General features: G+C 42.0%; 3 protein-coding genes across 3 annotated transcripts; all 3 read left to right on the forward strand.

Moving 5' to 3' along the window:
- The first annotated feature begins 3,247 nt into the window (after positions 1-3,247).
- Positions 3,248-4,862, forward strand: LOC122032267 (cationic peroxidase 1-like). The gene is made up of 4 exons (XM_042591547.1): positions 3,248-3,526; positions 3,616-3,807; positions 3,882-4,047; positions 4,375-4,862. The coding sequence occupies exons 1-4, from the start codon at positions 3,296-3,298 to the stop codon at positions 4,764-4,766; spliced, it is 981 nt and encodes a 326-aa protein (XP_042447481.1). The 5' UTR covers positions 3,248-3,295; the 3' UTR covers positions 4,767-4,862.
- Positions 4,863-13,543: 8,681 nt separating this feature from the next.
- On the forward strand, positions 13,544-14,345 carry LOC122031294 (peroxidase 4-like). The gene is made up of 2 exons (XM_042590422.1): positions 13,544-13,589; positions 13,954-14,345. The coding sequence occupies exons 1-2, from the start codon at positions 13,544-13,546 to the stop codon at positions 14,343-14,345; spliced, it is 438 nt and encodes a 145-aa protein (XP_042446356.1).
- Positions 14,346-16,656: 2,311 nt separating this feature from the next.
- On the forward strand, positions 16,657-20,252 carry LOC122031295. Its single transcript, XM_042590423.1, has 3 exons — positions 16,657-16,837; positions 19,461-19,600; positions 19,692-20,252. The coding sequence occupies exons 1-3, from the start codon at positions 16,657-16,659 to the stop codon at positions 20,250-20,252; spliced, it is 882 nt and encodes a 293-aa protein (XP_042446357.1).
- Positions 20,253-22,470: the final 2,218 nt, after the last annotated feature.

Here is a 22,470-nt window from a genome sequence, read left to right on the forward strand (position 1 = left end):
GACATAAGGGTATAATCCATTGTCTTTGCATGAAATAAAACGGTTAAAAATAGTTGTGAAAGACCAAAAAAAATATTGTTAATTGACATGTTGAGAAAGATAGGTGAGCTTAAAGATAACAGTTAAAAATCGTTGTCTTTTCATTTGAAACACAATAGTCTTTCACTGTTATGTTTTAAGTTGAACCGTTGTGTTTCAGGAAAAAAAGACAACGGTTATTTCCTAAAACGACAATGGTTTTTAACCGTTATGTTTAAAATAAAAAGATAATGACTTTTTAGTCGTTGTCTTTGAGCGCTCCTATATTTCTCAACACTCAATTAATAATAATTTTTTTTTATCTTTCAAAATATTTTTTAACTGTTGTCTATTAGTAATTTTGTTGTAGTGAGGCTATATAAGGGCACACATTTTTAAGTGATCGATTTGGAAGAGGAAGAGTCTGCTTGGTTTAGAAAAACAAGGTATCAGTGTGCAAGAAGGGTCTACTGTTTTTAAAAAATAAAGTATATAATTAAGAAAAAATTTAATATAAATAATATTATAATATGATGTCGGGACAACCCGACATGCCCCCTTAAACTTTAAACGATCATAACTTTTGACTCAAGACTCAGAATATGACTCTGTCTATGGCTATGCGAGTAGAATTTAAAAATCGATATTTGTTATTGGGGTACTTGTAATCGTCAATTTTTGGATACAAATTCCACCATTTAGGCGCTCATATGAACTTATGAAGATTTTATTACTATTTTTAGTAATTTTTATTTTTATGGTATTTATGATATATTTGGTATTCCTGATAAGTATGTGTCATAAGTTAGTCTAAAACAACATCCTATTTTATTAATTTTAATTTCTGTCAAGAGAATTTTTTTTTTTTTTTGAAAAGATCTGTTTCTTTTCTACAAGATCAAGATTGAATTAAGGTCTATATATTATAATTTTTTTTTTTATAGGATTTAAAGTTACATGTCTAATTGTATGAGAATTTATCTCTTAATTATTAATAATTTTTTTTTTTTTAGCAAATGATGACTTTTCTCCTTATTTGTTTGGATTTTCTTCTTATCTTCTCTTTTAATCTCTCTTTTTAGTTAGTCCGTAGAATAATCTTTTAATCTCTCTTTTTAGTTAGTCCGTAGAATAATCATGTCCAACGTTAAAATATTAGGATTCTTGGGCTTCAATAACATAGAGATTCTAGGCATAGGCCTGAGTTGGCCCTGTCCATTGTGACAACTTTTTGCAATCACTTCTAGCAATTAATTTTGACATCTAGGATGATATTAATAGTTGTACGTAGTTGCTTAATAATTTTATAGTGGTCATGACAACAAGTTCAGATGTGGACACCACATGGCTTAGGTAGGATTCGATCAAAGTGTGATTAAGCTCGACCAAAGTGAAAATGGTTTCTCGCAACTCATCTAAACTATAATGAGTTTGGACAAAGTGACTAAACCTTCTAAAGCTTCGGCTGAAGTCCCTCGTGTCTCTTAGTCGATCGACCAATGTTAAGAAGTTGAGTCAAAAATAGGGGCGCCACAGATACATCCAAATATAATACAACTTGTCCTTGTTTATTTCCCACTTCTCCCTTGATGCCAAAACACATTAGTTGTCGGCACTGATGGCGGAGAGAAAGATATATATATACTCCTAACTTTGATTAAATTATATTACCACCATTGTATTACGATCCGAAATATATGAATTTTTATTTCCAAAATAGTTTTATTGGATTAAGAATATATCAAAAAAATATTATTTCTCAACACATTTAAGTTAATATTGTCATGCATTCTTTGGCTGCTTACAAGTAGGTAAACGTCCCCATGATTAATTTTGGCCAAATTTGACCAATTAGTTTCAGCTGTACGTAGACTTTTGCTTGCTAATGACAAAATATATATATATATATATATATATGTATATTTTTTTTGATTAAGATGAAAAATAATCTAATTAATTATATGCAAAGTAGAATATTATTGATCATGATAAATTCAAATTGTAACAGCTACAATTTATAATTACTATACGTTATTCAACAGAATAATTTTTAATTATAGTAATTATGAAACTGTCACAATGTCAATGTTAGATGAAAAAATCAAATCCGTATTGTAATAACTAGTTGTGAAATGCTACAATATATATACAAATTATGATTTCATACTGGTACAACGTGGACTTATCTGTTCATATATATAACTGTACTTAGGGAAGCTAGCTAATCTTACCAAAGCTCATGAGAATCGAAATCTGTTCATATATATGATTTTAATGGGTTGAGTCTGGTGATTTATGATCATCTCAATAAAATCGAAGTCTGTTTCAATATTGTTTGACAATCTGTCGGAGATTTTGAAAAATTGATTGAATTTAAATTACACCATGGCAAATTAAATTTAATTTATCTGTCGAGATGACCTGAGTTGATAATCTCAGATTCAACGGGGGTTGATTTCCGCCAAGTGCTGAGTGCAAACCGCACGGTAGTGGAGAGGGCAGATTGGCCTAGCGGGTAGATCGGTCGAGTGGTAAGATCGGCCGAGCGGGCAGATCGGTCGAGCGGGCAGATCGATCGAGCGAGTAGTGAGGTAGAGCAGCCAAATAATAGAGCTGGAAGAGCGACCAAGCAAGCAGATTGACCGAGCGAGTAGAGCGATAGATCAAGCAGAGCAACCGAATGTCTTTTCCATTCACATATATCCAACATGTTGTTGAATAGGATAAATTTGAGTGGTAGTAATTACGATTTTATAACCATTAAAATGTGAATATTAGATAAACAACTACGAATGTTGTCAAATTCATATTATGATAGATATGAAATCATAGTAACTATAATATATATTTATAATAATTATAATTTCATAACAATTGCAACACTTTATTATTCATCCAATTGTTCAACAGATTCAGGATTTCACCGTATGGAAGGAATTAATAATATCGAATAGACTTGAGAGCAACTGTACATTTTATACGACACGATAGGTAGGACGTCTTTTGATTAAAAAAAAAATGTGTTTGGACCATTGTGCTCTATAAATTAATTAACTAGTTAGTGAGAGTGGACCGTTAGTTGAAATAATGCCGACTTGTTAGGCATTGACTTTCTCTATCATTCAGACAATTCCTGCTTAACATTCTCCTTCTATTTTGATTAATTATATTAATTGCTAATTCTGCCTATAAATACGAAGCTTTTGAACACCATTTTCTTCATGCCCAGCAGTCGATCCCTGATAATTAAGAGTGGTTAATTAATTAAGCTTAATTAATGGCTCCTTTGTACCCTAATTCTCCTTGCTGCAGTATTCTCCCATTGATAGGAGTTTTCATGGCGGCGGTGGCGTCCATGGCGGCCGCTCAGCTCTCGTCGACCTTCTACGACTCCTCGTGCCCCGACGTCCTCACCACCATCCAGACGGCGGTGCAGGATGCAGTCAACCAAGAGGCCCGCATGGGCGCCTCCCTTCTCCGCCTGCATTTCCACGACTGCTTTGTCAACGCAAGTCAACTGATCATTATATATATATATATAATTACAGCTGCATGCATGCATGCATTCGTTGATTCATACACGTGGTTTAATTGCAGGGCTGCGACGGGTCGGTGCTGCTGGACGACACCGCCAACTTCACCGGCGAGAAGACTGCTCCGCCCAACAACAACTCCATCCGAGGCTTCGACGTCGTCGACACCATCAAGTCGCAGGTCGAAGCGTTGTGCCCTCAAGTCGTGTCCTGCGCCGACATCCTCGCCGTCGCAGCTCGAGACGCCGTCGTAGCTGTAATATATACATGAACGATGATGAGGAATTAATCCATTTCAGTGATCGAATTAATTCTAATATTTGGTTGCAGTTGGGTGGACCTTCGTGGACGGTGCAGTTAGGAAGAAGGGACGCGACGACGGCCAGCTTCAGCACGGCGAGCAGCGATCTCCCTTCACCTCTTTTAAGCCTCAGTGGTCTCATATCAGCCTTCTCCAACAAGGGTCTCAGTACCACTGACATGGTAGCACTCTCAGGTATATATCAGATCAATTAATCAGACACTTAATTCACAGCTATTAGTACTATAATTACATTTAATTTTTTTAATATATTAAAAAAATATTATTTATGTAAGTTTTTTTTACTTAACTCACTAAAGTTCATCCCTCCCACACCAAAAGTCTAGCAGCCCAACTCTAATTATTGGATTACTCACTAACTATCAATATTATAAATAGACGTATTTTTGGAAAATAAAAAATAAAACGTACTTTTGATTTTTTGACTCATGAATCAATTATTTCTTCATTTTGATATTAAAATTTAAATATACATTATATATATATATATGTTGTAAATAGGAGGACATACCATAGGGCAAGCGAGGTGTGTATCCTTCAGGAACAGGATCTACAACGAGAACAACATCAACCCATCATTTGCCGCCTCCACGCAGGCCAACTGCCCGAGTGTGGCCGGCAACGGCGACGACACACTATCTCCTCTGGATGTTCAGAGCCCGACCATCTTCGACAACTTCTACTTCCAAGGTCTGGTGAACCAGACAGGGCTGCTGCACTCCGACCAGCAACTCTTCAACGGAGGATCCACGGACTCGCTTGTCAGCACCTACTCCACCGACATGGCCGGATTCTTCAATGCCTTCGCGGCTGCGATGGTGAATATGGGGAACATAAGCCCTCTCACTGGGAGCAATGGCGAGATCAGGATCAACTGTAGGACGATCAACTGATTGATGATTGCATCATTGAATTTGTATGGGATTAAAGGTTATCCATGATTCATAATAGTTGAATAAATTGATATATGAACCAAGAAATAAGGAATGATGCCTAAAGGAAGAGTTTATCAAAAAAAGAATGAGCCTTTTATTAATCTTTTAAAAATAAAATGATTTGCTAAATCAATACTTCAACATTTCCCCAAAGACTTAGGCACTGTTTAGTTAGAAGATGAAAAAAAATCACACAAAAATTTTCATCATATAAAACTTCTCTCAATTTACTTCGTAAAACTATATTCCTTTCCCTTATTTATTTTGAAAAAAATAGGAGTTACTTTTATTTCTTTTATTTACCTAATGGATATAGAAGGATTTATAAATCTATCGGTGGATTATTTTTCCATCAATTTTGCTTTCGCTCAAATCGGGTGGAAAGCAATCCCTACCTTCAACATTTCAATGTGCACAACTATTTCTTAGAGTCACGTACTGACCTCACGTGATCGTGATAGGCAACACCGCACGACGTCCTCTTTGTTTGCAAAAAAGGATGAATTATATTTTTTTCTACTTAATAGGCGTACAGATTTAACAATTCGCATGTCCGCGGATCATTTTTTTAATATTTTTTTCGTTCGTCCAAATCGGATAGAAAATATCTTTCTTTCATCCCTTCTCGTATGAGTCACGGTCTAATTAAGTTTTCTCGCAACCTTCTAGTGGTACAGTTCGCAAGCACAAACATGCCTCATACACAGTCGTGGACAACCTCCCTAAGCATGAAGTCGCCTCGTGCAACCATCTACAACATCCTTGCACAAGCGCCAACCTTAGGCCGCAGACCTCGCATGGATGCAGATGATAGCTGATCCCGTCCGGACGCTGAGTCGGACGGAGGTTGGTCGAGGTGTCCCGATGGTCGACAGAAGGTCGTAGAAGATGATTCGGCTCCCACGGGTGGCTGACGCTGCTGCAGGACCCTGCGCACACTCAGACGATCTCCCCCTTTCACGTTAGAGACCGAAACCCAGGGAAAAAGTCCCCGGATCAGGTCCTCCGACGCTCAAGTCAGGTCCTTTTTCCCCAGAAAGAACAGAGAGAAGCAGAAGGAAAGACAGTTGTGGAAAAAAGTGACGAGAGAGTGTGTGCGCGTACCTACATACCAGGAATTTCTCGCCTTTTATGTCCCCCTTCTGGAGCCTGCCATCCTGTCAGAAAAACGTTAGACGCTGGGCTTTGTCGCCTAGTTCCGGACACCTGTCGTGCTGCTATTTGTCGCGCCAGCATCTTTCCGTTTAGGAACCTCCGTCTTCGTACATGATTTTGTCCTGTAGTGGGGGACAGCTGGCAGGCTACTACTGGTTATGAGGGCATCTTTTCGTCTTAAGAACCTCCACCTTCGCCCGCGTCGTTGATATGTAATGATTCTCCTTGACGGACCGTTGAGGTTCTCCGCACCCGTGCTAGGCAGTTCCTCCGATCCACTGTGACCTGCCCCGGCCTGCACCCGTGGTTTGCATTTTCGGGCCTCCAACTCGCAGACCTGCAGCCCCAACTGTCTAGACACAGCTATGCTGATCTTCAACCTGCACCTAGCGCTTTGTACTTCCTGGCCCTCAACCGCAGGTCTGTAGCTCGGGCTGCTTCCGATCAGCTCTGCCGCTTCCGACCCGTCGGCCTATACTTCCAGTTCTTGGCCTCTGCTTAGCTCTGCCGATCCCGACTTGCATCCTGCGCTTTGTACTTCCTGGCCCTCAACCGCAGGTCTGTAGCTCGGGCTGCTTCCGATCAGCTCTGCCGCTTCCGACCCGTCGGCCTGCGTGCCGCCTGACGTCTTCCCTCGCCTTTCGACTGCTTTGCCCCCTTGATTGATCAGCCTGCCTTACTTCTGACTATTACACCTGCTCGTCTTTAACCACCCCGTCATCCTAACCATTGACTGCCACATCACCTTGACTATTGACCACCACGTCATCCTGACTTTTGACCGCCACATAGCCTTGACTTTTCCAACCCTTTCCTCATGGGCCCCTCCATTACCAACCGTATCACAAGCCTCCCTCACAAGTCTAGTCGAAGGAGGACGACAGTCTGACTGACTAGACCTTCGTATCTCTCTATGACACCAGCCTATCTCTGAGACCTCAGCATATCTCTGTGCTCCTGCCTCAGCACATCTCTATGACCTCAGCATATCTCTGCGCGCTATTGCTTCCTGCGTCACGCACCAACTTTTGTGTCGCGTCGCCTGAGCTTTCACATCAACCTTTGTGTCGTGTCGCCTGGGATACCATGCCTCCTTTATTGCGTCGCCAGCCGCTTGGGGCGCCTGCCTTGACTTAGCTGCTACTCCTCTTTATAAGGAGTCTTAAGGTCGCTTCTCCATGTTATCCCCTCTTCTTTACGCTGTCTTACCCGCGTTCCGCCAACCGCTTCCCCACATGATGCATTCCCCTCCCTCTTCTCAGGAAGTTGACCAACCACCCTCCCGAACGCTGGTGAACGAACTCACCACGCAACTTGTCTCGAGAGAGCGCGAGCTAAATAGGGTGTCTCAGGATCGAGATCGCCAGATAGCCGCTCTGCGTTCCATGGAAGACCAGTATCGCCTTGCAAAGTACTGCGTGGATGTGGAGAAGACGAGGAAGGAGCAGTGCCAGGCTAGCCTGCATCGTCAACTTGGTCTCCAGGAACAGATGCGTCGAGAGCATGAACGGGAGCTATCCCTCCTTCGCTCGGGCCTTGAGGATAAGCAACGCACCATCACTCAGCAGCAAGCGGTCATCAGCTCTTTACGCGCGGAGCTAGCTCGAGCTGTGAACGCCCCTGAATCTCCCGACAGATCTTCACGCGGAAGCGTTCACTCCCCAGGGCCAATTCCTTCCATGAGTCAAAGCTGGCCTGGGGAATAGTTGTCTCAGTGGCTCCTTTGCCATACGGCGTTCCTGCTTGTGGCCTTGGCTGTATCGCCTTCTTATTGGATTGTGCTGCAATGCTTGTATATCCGTCCCCTTTTGGCCCAGTTTCTCCTGCTCAATTTTCATCTAGCAAGTATTTTTAGAAACTGTTTCATAGGTAAAAGTTAAGAATTGCTTCATGATTCTTTTTCACGTGTGAATTTGAGATAACAAAACCGACATAGAGCTTAAGACTTAAAATTGTAATGATTATGCAGAACCTGATTATGTAGTTAATACTGCCATCCTAGGAGTAGGGTAGATGACACTCCGCATCCTTTGCCCTGCGTATTTGCTGCATATTACCAATTTGCATAACATAAAACCAGACGTAGCTGACCTGATTATAGAAAATGCTCCGCTCCAAGTGAGACACATTCCTCAGAAAAGTAGTCAGGTATAGGCACCGAGCTCGCTTATGATTTTCGCAGAGGAGTTGCTTTTTTATCCCCGCGTGGGGGGCCGGCTTATGACTCGCATTGGGGCGAGAGCTTGGGGCTACCGACCTAAAAGGTCGTTGGGCGTGAGCACAGGGCTCACTTTTAATTCTCGCATGGGAGCCGACCTGAAAGGTCGTTGGGCGTGAGAGCAGAGCTCACTTATAACTCGCACTGGAGCGAGAGTCTGGGGCTACCGACCTAAAAGGTCGTTGGGCGTGAGCACAGGGCTCACTTTTAATTCTCGCATGGGAGCCGACCTAAAAGGTCGTTGGGCGTGAGCGAGCTCACTTATAACTCGCCTTGAGGCGAGTCTGGGCTACCGACCTAAAGGTGGTTGGGCGTGAGCACAGGCTCACTTTTAATTCTAGCATGGGAGCCGACCGAGAGGTCGTTGGGTGTGAGCAGAGCTCACTTATAACTCGTGCGGGGAGAGTGTGGGACTACCGACCTAAAAGGTCGTTGGGCGTGAGCAGAGCTCACTTATAATTCTCGCATGGGAGCCGACCTAAAGGTCGTTGGGCGTGAGCAGGCTCACTTATAACTCGCACTCGGGCGAGGACTACCGACCTAAAGGTCATTGGGCGTGAGCAGGGCTCACTTTTAATTCTCGCATGGGACCCGAACGAGAGGTCGTTGGGCGTGAGCGCAGCTTATAACTCGCACTGGGGCGAGTCTGGGGCTACCGACCTAAAGGTGGTTGGGCGTGAGCAGGGCTCACTTTTAATTCTCGCATGGGAGCCGACCGAAGGTCGTTGGGCGTGAGCAGAGCTCACTTATAACTCGCCTTTGGGCGAGTGCAGGCTACCGACCTAAAGGTCGTTGGGCGTGAGCACAGGGCTCACTTTAATTCTTGCATGGGAGCCGACCTAAAGGTCGTTGGGCGTGAGAGCAGAGCTCACTTATAACGCGAGAGTCTGGGACTACCGACCTAAAAGGTCGTTGGGCGTGAGCACAGGGCTCACTTTTAATTCTCGCATGGGAGCCGACCTGAAAGGTCGTTGGGCGTGAGAGCAGAGCTCACTTATAACTCGCACTGGGGCGAGAGTCTGGGGCTACCGACCTAAAAGGTCGTTGGGCGTGAGCACAGGGCTCACTTTTAATTCTCGCATGGGAGAGCGTGAGAGGAGAGCTCACTTATAACTCGCACTGCGGTGAGAGTCTGGGACTACCGACCTAAAAGGTCGTTGGGCGTGAGCACAGGGCTCACTTTTAATTCTCGCATGGGAGCCGACCTGAAAGGTCGGGCGAGAGCGAGCTCACTTATAACTCGCATTGGGGCGAGTGGGACTACCGACCTAAAGGTCGTTGGGCGTGAGCACAGGCTCACTTTTAATTCTCGCATGGGAGCCACTGAAGGTCGTTGGGCGTGAGAGGAGAGCTCACTTATAACTCGCCGGGCGGGTTTGGGGCTACCGACCTAAGAGGTCGTTGGGCGTGAGCAGAGCTCACTTATAATTCTCGCATGGGAGCCGGCCTGAGGGCTCACTTTTAATTCTCGCATGGGAGCCGACCTTAAAGGTCGTTGGGCGTGAGAGCATAGCTCACTTATAATTCGCCCTGAGGCGAGAGTCTGGGACACCGACCGGGAAGGTCGTTGGGCGTGAGAGCATAGCTCACTTATAACTCGCCCTAAGGCGAGAGTCTGGGACACCGACCGTAAAGGTCGTTGGGCGTAAGAGCAGGGCTCACTTTTAGTTCACCCTGAGGCGAGAGTCTGGGACACCGACCAGGAAGGTCGTTGGGCGTGAGAGCAGAGCTCACTTATAACTCGTGATGGGCGAGAGCTGGAACACCGACCTAAAAGTCATTGGGCGTGAGCAAGCTCATTTAAAAGGTCGTTGGGCGTGAGAACAGAGCTCACTTATAACTCGCACTGCGGCGAGAATCTGGGGCTACCGACCTAAAAGGTCGTTGGGCGTGAGCATAGGGCTCACTTTTAATTCTCGCATGGAGCCGACCTGAGAGGTCGTTGGGCGTGAGAGCAGAGCTCACTTATAACTCACACTGGGGCGAGAGTCTGGGGCTACCGACCTAAAAGGTCGTTGGGCGTGAGCACAGGGCTCACTTTTAATTCTCGCATGGGAGCCGACCTGAAAGGTCGTTGGGCGTGAGAGCAGAGCTCACTTATAACTCGCACTGGGGCGAGAGTCTGGGGCTACCGACCTAAAAGGTCGTTGGGCGTGAGCACAGGGCTCACTTTTAATTCTCGCATGGGAGCCGACCTGAAATGTCGTTGGGCGTGAGAGCAGAGCTCACTTATAACTCGCACTGAGGCGAGAGTTTGGGACACTCCGGTCCGAGACCGGTGGCGATGGCGCTGGTCCGAGACCAGTAATGATACTCCGGTCCGAGACCGGTGGCGTTGGCGCTGGTCCGAGACCAGTAATGATACTCTGGTCCGAGACCGGTGGTGATGGCGCTGGTCCGAGACCAGTAATGATACTCCGGTCCGAGACCGGTGGCGATGGCGCTGGTCCGAGACCAGTAATAACCCCCAAACGGCAAAGGCCTAGATGCATCACTCTCTTTCGCCTCCATCCGTGCCGGCCACGCCGACCTCATTACTTTAGTTAATCTGGTCGCCATTGCTAGCTTTGGGCGTACTCATTTGTGTCGCGCTTCTTCGACTACTGGCGAAGCGGCGTAGGAATGCCGTTTTGAAATCCACGAAGCGATTGATGGACTCTGGAGGCAATCCATCGAACCACTTTTGTGCCGACCCGGACAGGGTGTGCAGGAACACTCGGCATTTGACAGCGTCGCTGTATTGATACAAGATAGCCGCGTTCTTAAACTTCCTCAGGTGCTCTTCCGGGTCCTTGCTCCCATCGTATTCCCCAATGTTCGGGGCCCGATACCCTTTAGGCAGGCTTTCCCTAAGGATATGAGCCGAGAAGGGTACCTTGTCATCCGGATCTTCAGGTAGATCTCCAGCAGGGATTATAGCTTTTCCCTTCCCTGAATCCCGAGGTGGGTGTAAAGAGCTTTCCGCCACCGATACCGGCGGTTCCTCCTTCTTCGGGCTATGCGCACGGGGTTCGGCTCGATGATAGTTGCGGCGGGGCTCTCGGAATGAAGTACGAGGGAGTTCTTCCTGCTGCTTCCTCTTTGAGCCCCTGTCGGAGGCAGGAGCTGGTTCCTTAGACGCTTCGGGCGCCAAGCGAGGTCGCGAAACTGTTCCTTGCTTTTCAGAGGCGGCTTGCCTTCTAACTTCCTTGAAGAGCTCGTACTCCCCCGCGGTCATGGTTACGTTGATCCTCCTGCTAGAGCTACGGCCCGAGTCCTCCATCTTCACGCTCCGGATCAGGCTGTTGTGTTTCCCACAGACGGCGCCAAATTTGATCCCGTCCGGAGGCTGAGTCGGACGGAGGTCGGTCGAGGTGCCCCGATGGTCGACGGAAGGTCGTAGAAGATGATTCGGCTCCCACGGGTGGCTGATGCTGCTGCAGGACCCTGTGCACACTCAGACGATCTCCCCCTTTCACGTTAGAGACCGAAACCCAGGGAAAAAGTCCCCGGATCAGGCCCTCCGATGCTCAAGTCAGGTCCTTTTTCCCCAGAAAGAACCGAGAGAAGCAGAAGGAAAGACAGTTGTGGAAAAAAGTGACGAGAGAGTGTGTGCGCGTACCTACATACCAGGAATTTCTCGCCTTTTATGTCCCCCTTCTGGAGCCTGCCATCCTGTCAGAAAAGTGTTAGACGCTGGGCTTTGTCGCCTAGTTCCGGACACTTGTCGTGCTGCTATTTGTCGGGCCAGCATCTTTCCGTTTAGGAACCTCCGCCTTCGTACATGATTTTGTCCTGTAGTGGGGGACAGCTGGCAGGCTACTACTGGTTATGAGGGCATCTTTTCGTCTTAAGAACCTCCACCTTCGCCCGCGTCGTTGATATGTAATGATTCTCCTTGACGGACCGTTGAGGTTCTCCGCACCCGTGCTACGCAGTTCCTCCGATCCACTGTGACCTGCCCCGGCCTGCACCCGTGGTTTGCATTTCCGGGCCTCCAACTCGCAGACCTGCAGCCCCAACTGTCTGGACACAGCTATGCTGATCTTCAACCTGCACCTAGCGCTTTGTACTTCCTGGCCCTCAACCGCAGGTCTGTAGCTCGGGCTGCTTCCGATCAGCTCTGTCGCTTCCGATCCGTCGGCCTATACTTCCAGTTCTTGGCCTCTGCTTAGCTCTGCCGATCCCGACTTGCATCCTGCGCTTTGTACTTCCTGGCCCTCAACCGCAGGTCTGTAGCTCGGGCTGCTTCCGATCAGCTCTGCCGCTTCCGACCCGTCGGCCTGCGTGCCTGACGTCTTCCCTTGCCTTCCGACTGCTTTGCCCCCTTGATTGATCAGCCTGCCTTACTTCTGACTATTGCACCTGCTCGTCTTTAACCGCCCCGTCAGCTTAACTATTGACTGCCACATCACCTTGACTATTGACCACCACGTCATCCTGACTTTTGACCACCACATAGCCTTGACTTTTCCAACCCTTTCCTCATGGGCCCCTCCATTATCAACCGTATCAATGGCTATGCATGAGGTCGCCTTGCCGAGCATGAGTAGCGGCCCTACGCAAGTACCTTAGCTGACTATGGTATTGTTGTACTTCATTTTTTTTCCCATCTCTTTTTTTTTCTTTATTTTTTATTCTCTTTTCTTTCCTTTATATTTTTTTCCGTTTCTCAACCCTTTCCCTAGAGATTTTTTTCCCATCTTGAATTGCTTTCCTTTCCTGTTCCATCTTTTAGTCCCCTAAAACTGACCTCAACCAGTCGTCCCCGTGGACTAGGAAGGCAAACCAACCTTGAAAATAATACATCCATAAGAATTAAGAAGAGGAACCTTTTCATATGCAAAATAATGCATTCATTACAAGCACAAAATGATCATAGGTTGAACCATATTTTTTCACTGGCTTAGTTTCAACAAGTGTTAGAAGCTTGAAAAAATGAGTTCAGAATACAACAAAAAATGGACACTAATTTCTTCTTTTAGCCAATTGGATACAGAGTGAACAAACAAGATGTACTTCATGTTAGAGAAAATTAGGAGGAGGATAAGAGAATAAAGATAGACAAGTGGAGCATAATAATCTCTCACGCTACAATTAAATCATAAAATATGTAACTTATTTATAAGCTACCTACATAACGTATTACAACCCATTAATTCCATAATTCACCCCACTGACTCAACTAATTTCATAATTCCATAACTCAACTCCCATAATCCACCCTATACTTGGAAAATCTACTTCAACTATTTATATCAAATAAGGAATACAATAATTTTAAGTTGAAGAAAAATATCCAAATAACATGTCTTAGTTTTTCAATAATCCATATTTCTAGCAATGATGAAATATTATTGTCTATTGTCTATTATTTCTAGCAATGATGAACAAGAGTCTCAGTACCACTGACATGGTTGCACTCTCAGGTATATATCAAATAAATTAATCAGACACTTAATTCACAGCTATTAGTACTATAATTACATTTATTTTTTTTAATATATTAAAAAATTATTATTTATGTAAGTTTTTTTTTACTTAACTCACTAAAGTTCATCCCTCCCACACCCAAAGTCCAGCAGCCCAACTCTAATTATTGGATTCGTCACTAACTATCAATATTATAAATAAACGTATTTTTGGAAAATAAAAAAATAAAACGTACTTTTGACGATAAATAAAAAAATATATATATTCTTGCCTTTTGATTGTTTGACTCATAAATCAATTATTTCTTCATTTTGATATTAAAATTTAAATATACATTATATATATATATGTTGGAAATAGGAGGACATACCATAGGGCAAGCGAGGTGTGTATCCTTCAGGAACAGGATCTACAACGAGAACAACATCAACCCATCATTTGCCACCTCCACGCAGGCCAACTGCCCGAGTGTGGCCTGCAACGGCGATGACACACTATCTCCTCTAGACGTTCAGAGCCCGACCATCTTCGACAACTTCTACTTCCAAGGTCTGGTGAACCAGACAGGGCTGCTGCACTCCGACCAGCAACTCTTCAACGGAGGATCCACGGACTCGCTTGCCAGCACCTACTCCACCAACATGGCCGGATTCTTCAATGCCTTCGCGGCTGCGATGGTGAATATGGGGAACATAAGCCCTCTCACTGGGAGTAATGGCGAGATCAGGATCAACTGTAGGACGATCAACTGATTGACGATTGCATCAATGAATTTGTATGGGATTAAAGGTTATCCATGATTCATAATATATAGTTGAATAAATTGATATATGAACCAAGATAAAGGAATGATGCCTAAAGGAAGAGTTTTCAAAAAAAGAATGAGCCTTTTATCAATCTTTTAAAATTAAAATGATTTGCTAAATCAATACTTCAACACTTCCCCCAAAGACTTAGGCTCTGTTAACTTAGAAGATGAAAATAAATCACACAAAAATTTTCATCATGTAAAACTTCTCTCAATTTAAAACTATATTCCTTTCCCTTATTTACTTTGAAAAAAATAGGAGTTATTTTTATTTCTTTTATTTACCTAATGGATATAGAAAGATTTATAAATCTATCGGTGGATTATATTTTCATCAATTTTGCTTTCCCTCAAATCGGGTGGAAAGCAATTCCTACCTTAAACATTTCAATGTGCACAACTATTTCTCAGAGTCACGATTGACCTCATGCGATTGTGATAGGCAACACCGCACGACGTCATAGCTTTTTGTTTGCAAAAAAGGATGAATTATATTTTTTTTCTACTTAATAGGCAGACAGATTTAACAATTCGTATGTCCGCGGATCATTTTTTTGATATTTTTTTCGTTCGTCCAAATCGGATAGAAAATATCTTTCTTTCATCTCTTCTCGTATGAGTCACGGTCTAATTAAGTTTTATCTCAACCTTCTTGTGGTATAGTTCACAAGCACAAACATGCCTCACACACAGTAGTGGACAACCTCCCTAAGCATGAGGTCGCCTCGTGCAGCCACCGACAACATCCTTGCACAAGCGCCAACCTCAGGCAGCAGACCTCACATGGATTTAGATGATGGCCATGGATGAGGTCGCCTTGCCGAGCATGAGCAGCGGCCCTACGCAAGTACCTTAGCCGACCATGGTGATGTTGTCCTTCATTTTTTTCTTTATTTTTTTATTCTCTTTTCTTTCCTTTATAATTTTTTTCATTTCTCAAACCTTTCCCTAGAGATTTTTTTCCCATCTTGAATTGCTTTCCCTTCCTGTTCCATCTTTTAGTCCTCCAAAACTGACCTCAACCAGTCGTCCATTATCAAGCCATTCCCTACATAGTGATGCTCATTCCTTAATTAAAACTTCATTTTGATGGTCTTTTAAATCCTTTTTCTTTGTGGACTCTTTATGTGTTTGGCTTGATAATGAGGCTCAATAATGAGGCATGATTAGTCCATATTGAGCCTTTTTCCACTCCATTTTTCATCTTTCTTGACCGTTGTTACGCTACCACAAGTGTGCGATTATGTCGTCAGTAATAAAATATCAACCCCACAAGGATTGATGAGCACTAGTGAGTTCACACAACTACCTAACTAGATAATCAAAATATTGATTCAAGTCCTATGAACTAAGGCTGAGGAAGTAAAAGAGAATGAAAGTTTTGAGAAGAACATACCAAGGTGAGTGTTCTAGGAGTTCAGTTTCATTATAATGTTGATCAATGTGTTATGAGTTGCTCGTCTCCTATCCTTTATCCTTATGCAATGTAGGAAGTCTAACTAAATCCCAACACTCCCCCATGATAATCATGTCAGAGTATTGCTCCCTTAATTACCTAATGTTTCGAGGTAGTAGAGATAACCTAGAATGTCTAGTTAAAGTATTACCCTTTGTCACTTAGGGCTCCCCGGTTATACGATCCTAGATTATACAATATACCTATTGACATAGATTAAGGAATAACCCATTGAGTTTAATTAGGTTCTTCTGTGTAGTAAATTACCCTCCCTTTCAAGGTGATGCCTTTGAAACTCAGGATCAACTTAGGACTATCAACTGATTGACAATCTGCATCATTCAATTGTATGGGATTAAATTATCCATAATACATAATTAAGTACAAATACATTACACACAAATATATAAACCAAGAAATAAGGAATGATGCCTAAAGGAAGAGTTTATCAAAAAAAGAATGAGCCTTTTATTAATCTTTTAAAAATAAAATGATTTGCTAAATCAATACTTCAACACTTCTCCAAAGACTTAGGCTCTGTTCAGGGGCGGATCTAGGTGAGGGCTGGAGGGGGCTGAAGCCCTCGCCAGGATTTGCAGGAGAAAGAGCTAAAGTGGAGTTCGGGATGAGAAGTTTGGTGTCCGGCGTGACTGTGAGAAGCTCGGCGTTGGACAAAAACGAAGCAGCGAACTTCTAGATTTTCTTTTTAATTTTTTAAAATAAAATTAAATCTCGGCATTGGTCGTCAAGATTTGTCATCCAGTGACTGTGAGAAGCTCGGCGTCGCCACTGGACAAAAATGAAGCAGCAATCCAGCCAAGCTCGGTGTCGCCCACTGGACAAAAATGAAGCAGAAAAGTTCGACGTCGCCCACTGGACAAAAACGAAGCAGCAATTCAGCAAAGCTTGGCATCGTCCACTGGACAAAAATGAAGCAGCAAAGCTCGGCGTTGCCCACTGGACAAAAATGAAGCAACGAGGTTTTCAATTTTTTTTAATTTTTTCAAATAAAATTTAAAGGCCTTTGCAGCCCAGTGCCCAATAAGCAATAGGTCATCCGTATAATTTTTTTTTGTCTTCGTCAATTGCGCTTTCTCCCTCGCCATCGCGAATCGCGACTCCGCCTTAGCAGTCGGCGCTTCGTTCAGCAATCCGTCGTTCGTGTTCTATCGTCCACTGTCCGTCGGTCCACAGCCCACTAGTCCGACGCCCGCCGGTCCGACACCCGCCGTTCGTGTTCTATACTTTTTTTTTTTGGTGTTGATTCCACTGTCTGTCGGTCCGCCACCCACCAGTCTGCAGTCGGTCCGCCGCCCGCCGATTGCAGCAGCCGCCCACTAGGTCCGTTGCCTCCCTCTCTGTTTTTTTCTCTAGTTTTGTTTTTTTTTCTTGTGTTGATTCCGCTGTCTGCTAGTCCGCCGCTGACCAGTCTGTCGCTCACTGGATGTTGGTCCGTCGCCCGCCGAGTGCAGCAGCCGCCCACTAGGTCCGTTGTCTCCCTCTCTTATGTTTTTCTCTACTGTTTTTTTCTTGGGCTGATTCATTGATTGGATTGTGTGTGACTTTGTTCTCAAAATCTTTTCTATTTTAAATTGTTCTATTGACTACCATTACCAAATATGAAAATTAATATTATTTAGTGGCACAGTGCTATTCGAGGAACATAGTAAACTCATTGTGTTGTTTTCTCACTTGTTTTGCAGAGTCATTGTCTTATTAGGAAGCCCCTAGGCACTAGGCCACCACTTCTCAAGTCATTCACATAATTCGAGGTTAATTTTTTTTACCATTCTTATTTCTTTTTTTTTACTTTTTTATTTCAATTTAAATTAGAGTGTTTAGGGTTTAAATTAATTATGATTTGTGAATATTAATTTAATTACATCATATACATGAGTTTATTTATGTAGATTATGGAGAGGTTTTTTAAACCTAAACATTTTCGTGAGAGTTTTTCCAATGATCCTAATACTAGTGAAGTTGTGGAAATTCAATCTCATGTGGAATTAGATTTAAATGATATTGTTAGTGATCCTGGATTACGAAAATCAATTGAAGAGTTTGATATTTCTATTCGAGATTAAGTCCGAAAAGAGTACTTGACTAAGGGGCCTTGCCAACTAATTGGCGCATATGTATCCAAAAAGATCTTTTGGTAATCAAGAAAGGAGTTTCCAAGAAAGTTGGTATAAAATATATCCATGGCTAGAATATAGCATATCAAAAGATGCGGCGTTTTGCTTATGGTGTTATCTTTTTAAACCATCAAATAAAAGAGGTCGATATAAAGAAGATGCCTTTGTAAAAATAGGATTCATTAATTGAAAAATGCTTTAGAAAGATTTAATTTGCATAATGGTGCCGTAGATAATTGTCACAATCATGCTAGAGTATAGTTTGAATCTTTTCAAGATCAAAGACATAGTGTTTCAAATATTTTACGAGCACATGGGCGAGATATAAAGGTTTCTTATCGCACCCGTTTAACAACAATGTTGGATGTTACGCGATTTCTTTTGAAGCAGGGACTATCTTTCCGTGGACATGATGAGTCAAGTAATTCTTTAAATAGAGGAAACTTTCTTGAATTGCTTCAATAGTATAGTTCACGAAATGAGAAAGTTTCAAAGGTTGTTAATCAAAATGCTCCCGGAAACAATCAAATGATTTCTCCAGCAATTCAAAAAGACCTTACGCGTGCTTGTGCCTCTGAGATAACACTTTCCATAATCAAAGATATTGGAAACAATGTTTTTTCCTTAATGGTTGATGAATCTCGAGACATTTCAGTGAAGGTGCAAATGAGAGTTGTTTTGAGACATGTGAACAGAAGAGGACAGGTGATTCAACGATTACTTGCAATTGTACATGTATCTGACACTAGCTCTCGTTCTTTGAAGGATGCTATCGATACTTTATTTGTGAAACATGGATTACATTATCTAGACTGAGAGGTCAAGGATATGATGGAGTTTCAAATATGCGGGGTGAATTCAATGGGTTGAAATATCTCATTTTGCAAGAAAATCCATATGCAAGGTATATTCATTGTTTTTCTCACCAATTACAGTTAGTTATTATTGCTGTTGCCAAGAGTAATCTCAATGCAAGTGATTTTTTTTAACTATGTTACTATGATTGTCAATACGATGGGAGCATCATGTAAAAGGAGAGATCAACTTAGGCAAATTGAACATAATAGGATTATTGCAATGTTGGAGGGTGGAGACATTAGTACGGGCAGTGGCAAAAATCAAGAAACTAATTTAGTAAGGCCAGGAGACACTCGTTGGGGATCACACTACTTGACATTGGGTCGTCTATTATCTATGTGGCCTTCAGTGATACAAGTGTTGGAGAATATTTGTGATGATTCTAATTCTTTTGATAGTAGAGGGGTTGCCAAAAGTTTGATTCAAAAAATGGAGAATTATGAGTTTGTTTTCATATTGCACTTGATGAAGATGATATTGGAAATGACACATGAGTTGTCACTTGTGTTACAACAAACAGATCAAAATATTGTCCAAGCCATAAGTTTGATTGAGAGTATGAAAGATCAATTTCAAATATTTAGGGAAGACGGATGACATACAATTACAGATAAAGTCAACACATTTTGTGAGTTGAATGAGATCCCAGTGCCGGATATGAAAGACAATTGTTTGATTGGTGGTCATAGTAGACGTAGAAGGCAAGTCATCACCAATTTGCATTATTATCGTGTGGAGATTTTCTATCAGGTATTATTTCTAAAAAAAAATTATTATTATTATATTCATCAATAAGATTTTTTTACTTATTAATTATTATTCTTGCAAATTACAATGTTAGGTTGTTGATTCAGTTATACAAGAGATGAATACTCGTTTTTTAGAAGTTGGCACAGAATTGCTTAGTTGCATAGCATGTCTTCATCCAAGAAATTCTTTTTCTGAATTCAATGTTCAGAAACTTGTTCGACTTTGTGATTTATATCCTGAGGACTTCTCAACAAATGATTGTATAGTTATTGAACAACAACTTCAGAATTTCATTCATAATATACAACAGGATCCAAATTTTTCTGGAATTGAAGATTTGGGGAGTTTTGCTCAGAAAATTGTTGAAACTCTAAAAAATCAAGCTTATCCATTGGTTTATGGTTTGATTGAGATGACATTAGTTTTACCAGTTGCGACCGCTTCTGTTGAAAGAGTATTTTCTTCGATGAAGATGATAAAGACTAATTTACGTAACAGAATGGGAGACGAGTGGATAAGTGACAGTCTAGTTGTATACATCGAGAAAGATATCTTTTCAACAATTGAAAATGAGCAAATATTACAGCATTTTCAAAAGATGAAAAGCCACATAATGCAGTTGCCTCCTCTTTCTTATCCAACGACCACCTGATATGTCACCAAGTGTTAACCAATACTTCAATAAGCAATAGCCTAATTGCAATTTATTAATTTAGTATTTTATCTTTTTATAATGTCAGATTTAACTTTTTGTTATTAAATATATTTATTATGTTACAAAAGATATTCTTTTAGCCCTCGTTAAAATTTATTTCTGGATCCGCCCTTGTTTCAGACTTACTTTTTTTTTTACCGAAGGACAACTCCTTTTCTAGATCTAGATTTTGTTGAGTCATAACATACATTCATTGAATAAGTGATTATGAAAGTGTTCTTACTCAGAGAACCCTTGAGTTTAGCTTGGCTTGAGGCTTGGCTTTATTAAATTATTGTGGTTTTAGTATGAATCTGGAGTTTCAATTGATTCATGGGATCTCAACAAGTGAATTCCAATACTAAATATATATAATAGTTAAAGAAGATAAATAAATAGTTAAATAAGAGTCAATACACATTACAAAAAAAAACAAGAAATCAAATTAAATAGGAAAGAGAAGATTCAAGAGGCCTGTAATAATCAACATCAAAAAAGATGGATGAGCCAACTTGATATTTTTAGGCCTTATCATACAAAAAATACAAAGAATAGACTTCCAATTTTTTTTACTTTGTATCTTTGAGTTGGAGTAAATCAAGCGGCTAAGCTAAGAAGTTTTTAACTTTCTATTACATATCTGTTGAAATCAACATTTGTATGTTTCTGCTTGAGCCGTACGAGATGAAATTCTCATATATGGTTCTCCGAGGGGAGTTTTCTGGTTTTGGGTTACCTATCTCAATAAAGTATATGATTGGTTTGAGGAACGTCTCGAGATTCAGGCGATTGCAGATGATATAACTAGTAAATATATTCCTCCTCATGTCAACATATTTTATTGTTTAGGAGGGATCACACTTACTTGTTTTTTAGTACAAGTAGCTACAGGTTTTGCTATGACTTTTTACTACCGTCCGACTGTTACAGAGGCTTTTTCATCTATTCAATACATAATGACTAAGGCCAACTTTGGTTTGTTAATCCGATCAGTTCATCGATGGTTGGCTAGTATGATGGTTCTAATGATGATTCTTCACGTATTTCATGTGTACCTTACAGGTGGATTTAAAAAACCCTACGAATTAACTTGGGTTACAGGTGTGGTTTTGGCTGTATTGACCGCATCTTTTGGTGTAACTGGTTATTCCTTACCTCGGGATCAAATTGGTTATTGGGCAGTCAAAATTGTGACGGGCGTACCCGAAGCTATTCCTGGAATAGGATCGCCTTTGGTAGAGTTATTACGTGGAAGTGCTAGTGTGGGCCAATCTACTTTAACTCGTTTTTATAGTTTACACACTTTTGTATTGCCTCTTCTTACTGCTGTATTTATGTCAATGCATTTTCTAATGATACGTAAGCAAGGAATTTCTGGTCCTTTATAGAATCATAGATATTTGTAATTGATCATATCATACTGGCGAGGAATGATAGACAATAATATTTCATCATTGCTAGAAATATGGATTATTGAAAAAGTAAGACATGTTATTTGGATATTTTTCTTCAACTTAAAAATATTGTATTCCTTATTTGATATAAATAGTTGAAGTAGATTTTCCGAGTATAGGGTAGATTATGGGAGTTGAGTTATGGAATTATGGAATTAGTTGAGTTAGTGGGGTGAATTATGGAATTAGTGGGTTGTAATAAGTTATGTAGGTAGTTTATAAATAAGCTACATATTTTATGATTTAATTGTAGTGTGAGAGATTATTATGCTCCACTTGTCCATCTTTATCCTCTTATCTGTTGGTGCAATTTCCAGTAGGTCAAGGTTGACCTAGTTGACCAAGCATAAATCTTGGTCATGGTTTCGATGTTTGACAATACAGAAAGACATGTAGACATGGACAATGCAGGTGCAGTTGTCCATGCGGAGAGATACTGATCAGGGTCTGATTAGGTTGGATGAAGAAGAGTCAAGTAGGTCAAGGTTGACTGGATACTTGACTGGGAAGTCCTAACTGGGAAGCCAGGCAGTCGGGAAATCCTGGTGAGTAAAGCCAGGTGAAAATCCTAGTGAGTGAAGCTAGGTGAAAGTGAAAGTCCTGGTGAGTGAAGCCAGGCAGGGGAAAGACCTAGTGAGTGAAGCTAGGCAGTTTGGAAGTCCTGGTGAGTGAAGCCAGGCAGATGGAAAGTCCTGGTGAGTGAAGCCAGGCAGTTGGAAAGT

Source organism: Zingiber officinale, chromosome 11A, assembly GCF_018446385.1.
Source record: "Zingiber officinale cultivar Zhangliang chromosome 11A, Zo_v1.1, whole genome shotgun sequence".
Taxonomy (NCBI): domain Eukaryota; kingdom Viridiplantae; phylum Streptophyta; class Magnoliopsida; order Zingiberales; family Zingiberaceae; genus Zingiber; species Zingiber officinale.